Consider the following 5,044-nt stretch of genomic DNA (forward strand, 5'->3'; position numbering starts at 1 on the left):
TTCTATTGTATTCCAGTATTTCTCCTGAATGCTATTCTGAGACTCATTGTTGTCATTCTGTTCCAAGAAACATTTTCTTATCTGTTCACATCACCTCCAGTTCCAACAGTTGCTTCTGGTATTCTTATAAGACACATTTATATATTTTCAGAATTTTGCTGCTTGAATGTTCATCCTTACTTCTCCTTTGCTCTCTTGAATGTTATTATCTAACCCAAGCCTCCAGTCCATCGACCCTCTCACCTCACATGGTCCACCCTGTCAATTACCTGTTAGGTAGGAGAAGGTAAGCGGCTTGCATCATAATCATTACAACAAGCTTTCGTTTTTGGCTTATTTCCCTTGTACGATGAGGTAATATGTCTTTGTCTACAAATAAACCCACCTTTCTTGGGAGACTTTTGTCAGATTCCACATTTTAGTTGATTTCATCACTCAAGTATGTTGTCACTTGTTGAATCCTTGTGGAATCACAAAAAGGGGATTTTCATAATTACCTGAAATTCTATTAAAATACTCATCGCTTTTCCAACTCTGTATCTGTGAGGCTGGATTTCTTCATATGCTTCTGCTATAACATACTGCAATAGTTTGGGCATAGAAACCGTGGGAACAGAAATACTGTTCTCTCTTATTTAGCCAGCCATTGTAGAGATTTGTAGAAAAAGTAAAAAAAAAAAAAACAACCAGCAATTCAGTTCATCTATTTGTACGGCTACAAAACATACCTGAGATGAGGGATGGGATTTATAAGTATGGAAAATTATTTTCTTACATCCCTTGAGATTAGTGATTCTAAGAGTAAGATTGAGTAAGTTTGGTTGTTTGGCATTCTTTGTTTCCAAAATGTTATGGTGAATCTGAAGTCAGTTGGGGGTCACAAAATCCATGATCTCTCTGGCACAAAGACATAGGCAATAGATTTCTTCCAACAAGCTCTTTCAAATGGCATCATATCCTATCCACAAGGGAGGAGATTCCTGGCTTTATTGTTTTCAAAGACACCATTTCTTATTTTTAGCCCATTGGCAACATCTTAATTTTGGAGAGGAGGCATTCAGGCTAATAAATATGCCTCTGTTTATTTTACTTCATTTGATGAGTAAGGTTTATATTTGTAAATGTTTTTGTTCATAAAAATACACTGATAATGCCATTAATGATTTAAAGTAATGTATTTTCTGTTTTAATTTCTAGTACATTGTATCAGCAGATAAAAACCATATTACAATAAAGTTAGCATTTCAGTTATTTTTAAGACTACAATAAGTTCTGAGACCAAAATGTTGGAGAAGTACTTTGCGTAAGGTTTCAATTTAATTTGTTTCCCAGGCTTCTACAGACACAGGCCAGCCTTGCTGCTTTCTCAACTCTTCCAACTTAACTTTCCTGGCACTTCACTTCAGAGGTTCTCAACCTGTGGGTTGTGATTCTCATGGGGGTCACATGGCAGATAGCCCGCATAACAGATATTTACATTACAATTAATAACAATAGCAAAATTACAGTTATGAAGTAGCAGCAATGGATTAGTTTTATGGCTGGGGTCACCACAGCTTGAGGAATTGTATTAAAGGTTCACAGCATTAGGAAGATTGAGGACCACCGCTTTAGCTGCTTAACATTTCCTCCTTCGTGTCTTCTTGTCCCTCATTAATTCCCTTGGCTCAGACTTTTGTTTCATTTAGTTTCCTGCTCAGTTACCTCAAAGGTAGGCTCCTCTGAGAACAGGATACCCAATCACAGGCCCCATCACTCTCTCTTAGGAAATACATGGACCAAAGCAGCTATTTTGGAGAAATAGCACATACGATACTCAAGGCATCCTCTTGCTCTCCCGTTCCCTCCTTCTTTTGTGTATGTATGTATTTGATCAACTTGTCTTTTTAACGTCTGTCTTTAGGGCTTCGTAAGGCATTGAGTACATATTTCACAAATAATTTTCGAAGGAAGAAGTAATTTACAATGGTATGGCTGAAGTGCAGATGTCAGGCCAGAGCTTCCTGCAGCAGCAGGAGTGGAGATTCAGTTTCCCAGGTGTGATGAGCTGAGGGAAGCAGAAATCATCACAAACAAAAACACTGAGTAAAAACAAACCATAGAGATAGAATTTTCTAAAGTCAAGTTTTACCCAAAGACTTCTATTTTAGAAAGAGAATACCAATATTATTTCAGAAAACAAAGTAAGAAAAATAAAAATAAAAGTACTAAAGGACAAAGATTCATTTTAATAATTAGAAGAAAAAGTAAGATAACAGTTAAAAGACATGAACGTATTTCATAAGAACACCTAGCATAGATCTGAGGAAGCAATTACCTCAAGACTCCTTGGGAAAATTCTCCTGATAAACACTGTATAATGAAACAAGGCAAACAGAATTGAGAAAGAACTTGCCCCTGTCTTATAATTCAGATCCCTCTGTCTCCTCTCAGCATACCCTTGCCAGGAACCCATAAGGAACACGAAGAGAAACGTGGGTCGCTTATTCTATACTGTTGGAACACAGAGAAGTTGCTGTGTGGATCAGGAAGTCCATTCTCACCAGACACTCTCTGCTGCCTCTAGGATAGGGGACATCCAAGCCCTCTGGATTGTGGGAAGTAACTTTGTTTTGCTAAAAACCACCTGTGGTGCCACTCAGTGGACTAAGGGAGTACCTTAAGGGATTCTTTCTTTGTATTCCAGAGACTTTCAGAATAATCTGGTAAACATAAACATAGTTGTAAAAGCTCTTAGTGAGGAAACAAAAGATCTGATGTTCTCTAAAAGGTTAACAAATTCACATTGTCACATTATGACAATGATAAAGAAGAATTGGTAAGCTTTGTTTTGTGTTGAAATATGATGTTGATTGTTTACTGAGAATAATGGCTGCTTTAATCTCTCTTCTATTTCCTTTTACTATTAAGCTTTATAACAAATATCTTTATGGTATTGTATAAAATGATTCTGTAAACCTTATAAATCTTTTAGAAATGATTTGTTAGAATCTGTTTTCATTTAATTAACTATCTTTTATAACTAGATAGACATTTTTGAAAGTAAATGTTGGAAGGAACAAGTGACCCAAATAAAAAAAATACAGGGTCATATTATGGGACCACGTACTAGACACTGGAAGAAATGTAAATAATATAAAAAAAATTGGAAACCAGTTACTCTGAGATCACAGTGAATAACAGAGTAAAATATCTCATAAATATCACCTGGAGGCTATTTTATATTGCTCAGGTTTTGGCTCAAAAGACTATTGGAAGAAAAAATTAAAATACAGTGTTCGCAGCCGTCGCCGCGCCGCCGCCGCTCCCTAACGCCAGCGCCGCCTCTCGCTTGCAGAGCTCCAGCCGAAGGAGAAGGGGGGTAAGTAAGGAGGTGCCCATACCATGGCTCGTACAAAGCAGACTGCCCGCAAATCCACCGGTGGTAAAGCACCCAGGAAACAACTGGCTACTAAAGCCGCTCGCAAGAGTGCGCCCTCTACTGGAGGGGTGAAGAAACCTCATCGTTACAGGCCTGGGACTGTGGCACTCCGTGAAATCAGACGTTATCAGAAGTCCACTGAACTTCTGATTCGCAAGCTCCCCTTCCAGCGTCTGGTGCGAGAAATTGCTCAGGACTTCAAAACAGATCTGCGTTTCCAGAGTGCAGCTATTGGTGCTTTGCAGAAGGCAAGTGAGGCCTATCTGGTTGGCCTTTTTGAAGATACCAACCTGTGTGCTATCCATGCCAAACGTGTAACAATTATGCCAAAAGATATCCAGCTAGCACGCCGCGTACGCGGAGAACGTGCTTAAGAGTCCACTATGAGGGGAAACATTTCATTCTCAAAAATTTTTTTCCTCTTCTTCCTGTTATCAGTAGTTCTGAATGTTAGATATTTTTTCCATGGGGTCAAAAGGTACCTAAGTATATGATTGCGAGTGGAAAAATAGGGGACAGAAATCAGGTATTGGCAGTTTTTCCATTTTCATTTGTGTGTGAATTTTTAATATAAATGCAAGATGTAAAGCATTAATGCAAGCAAAATGTTTCAGTGAACACATTTCAACAGTTCAACTTTATAACAATTATAAATAAACCTGTTAAAATTTTCTGGACAATGCCAGCATTTGGAATTTTTTAAAATAAGTAAATTTCTTATTGACGGCAACTAAATGGCGTTTGTAGCATTTTTATCATACAGTAGATTCCATCCATTCACTATACTTTTCTAACTGAGTTATCCTACATGCAAGTACATGTTTTTAATGTTGTCTGTCTTCTGTGCTGTTCCTGTACGTTTGCTATTAAAATACATTAAGCTATAAAAAAATTAAAATACAACCAAATAATCAAAACAACTCATGTCCACTTTCTCTAGAAGATTCATGGAAATCACAGAAGAGACAGAAGAAGCATTCCAAAGAGAGAAGTTCCTGTTAAAAGCATGCCAGAGTGTAGCAATGCTTGAATATGTAGTTAGGAAATATTTAATAAAGTAGCTATCAATGAAAAATATCATCTTCACAACAATGTAGAGAATATTAATAACGAATATGGTGCTCAGAAAGTACAAAGGAAAGCCCGTGGAAAGACTAGCTACATAAAAGAGAAAGAACACAATTAAAAAATCATGAAATGAGAAAGTTTACTGATAAGTAATTAAAATACTATAAATGAATAAGCTTATTGGCAAACACACAAAAGAAAAGAACATGAAAATCAAATGAATCAATATGTATTGAAAAAACTGAGTGGTAAGAGAGTGGGGTAGACATTGCCTCCCATGTGAGTGGGCAATGAGATGTCAGTGTGTGAAGACTTGGCTATTCCAGAGACAGAAAGAGAAAGGCCTCCATTGAGTTTTTTAGAGTGAGAAATGAGGGTTTATTTCCAGTTTATTACCAATTGAGATCCAGTTTTCTGAGCACATTTTGTTGAAGATGCTATCTTATCTCCAAAGTATGTTTTTGGCATCTTTGTTAAAATTCAGGTAGTTGTGGTTTTGTGATTTATACCTAGACCTAACAGAATAGAGGTTCTAGTCCATTGTTCTGCATGTCT

General features: G+C 37.1%; 1 protein-coding gene across 1 annotated transcript; it reads left to right on the forward strand.

Annotated features, from left to right (window-relative positions):
- The first annotated feature begins 3,280 nt into the window (after window positions 1-3,280).
- On the forward strand, window positions 3,281-4,101 carry LOC128108354 (histone H3.3A-like). Its single transcript, XM_052734798.1, has one exon. The coding sequence runs from the start codon at window positions 3,385-3,387 to the stop codon at window positions 3,793-3,795; it is 411 nt and encodes a 136-aa protein (XP_052590758.1). The 5' UTR covers window positions 3,281-3,384; the 3' UTR covers window positions 3,796-4,101.
- The last annotated feature ends 943 nt before the right edge of the window (window positions 4,102-5,044 follow it).

The sequence above is a fragment of the Peromyscus californicus genome, unplaced genomic scaffold (assembly GCF_007827085.1).
Source record: "Peromyscus californicus insignis strain IS unplaced genomic scaffold, ASM782708v3 Scaffold_13__1_contigs__length_99412109, whole genome shotgun sequence".
Taxonomy (NCBI): domain Eukaryota; kingdom Metazoa; phylum Chordata; class Mammalia; order Rodentia; family Cricetidae; genus Peromyscus; species Peromyscus californicus.

What these genes read in the sequence shown, in the direction of transcription:
- LOC128108354 (XM_052734798.1), top strand. Translation starts at nt 3,385, where the DNA reads ATGGCTCGTACAAAGCAGACTGCCCGCAAATCCACCGGTGGTAAAGCA.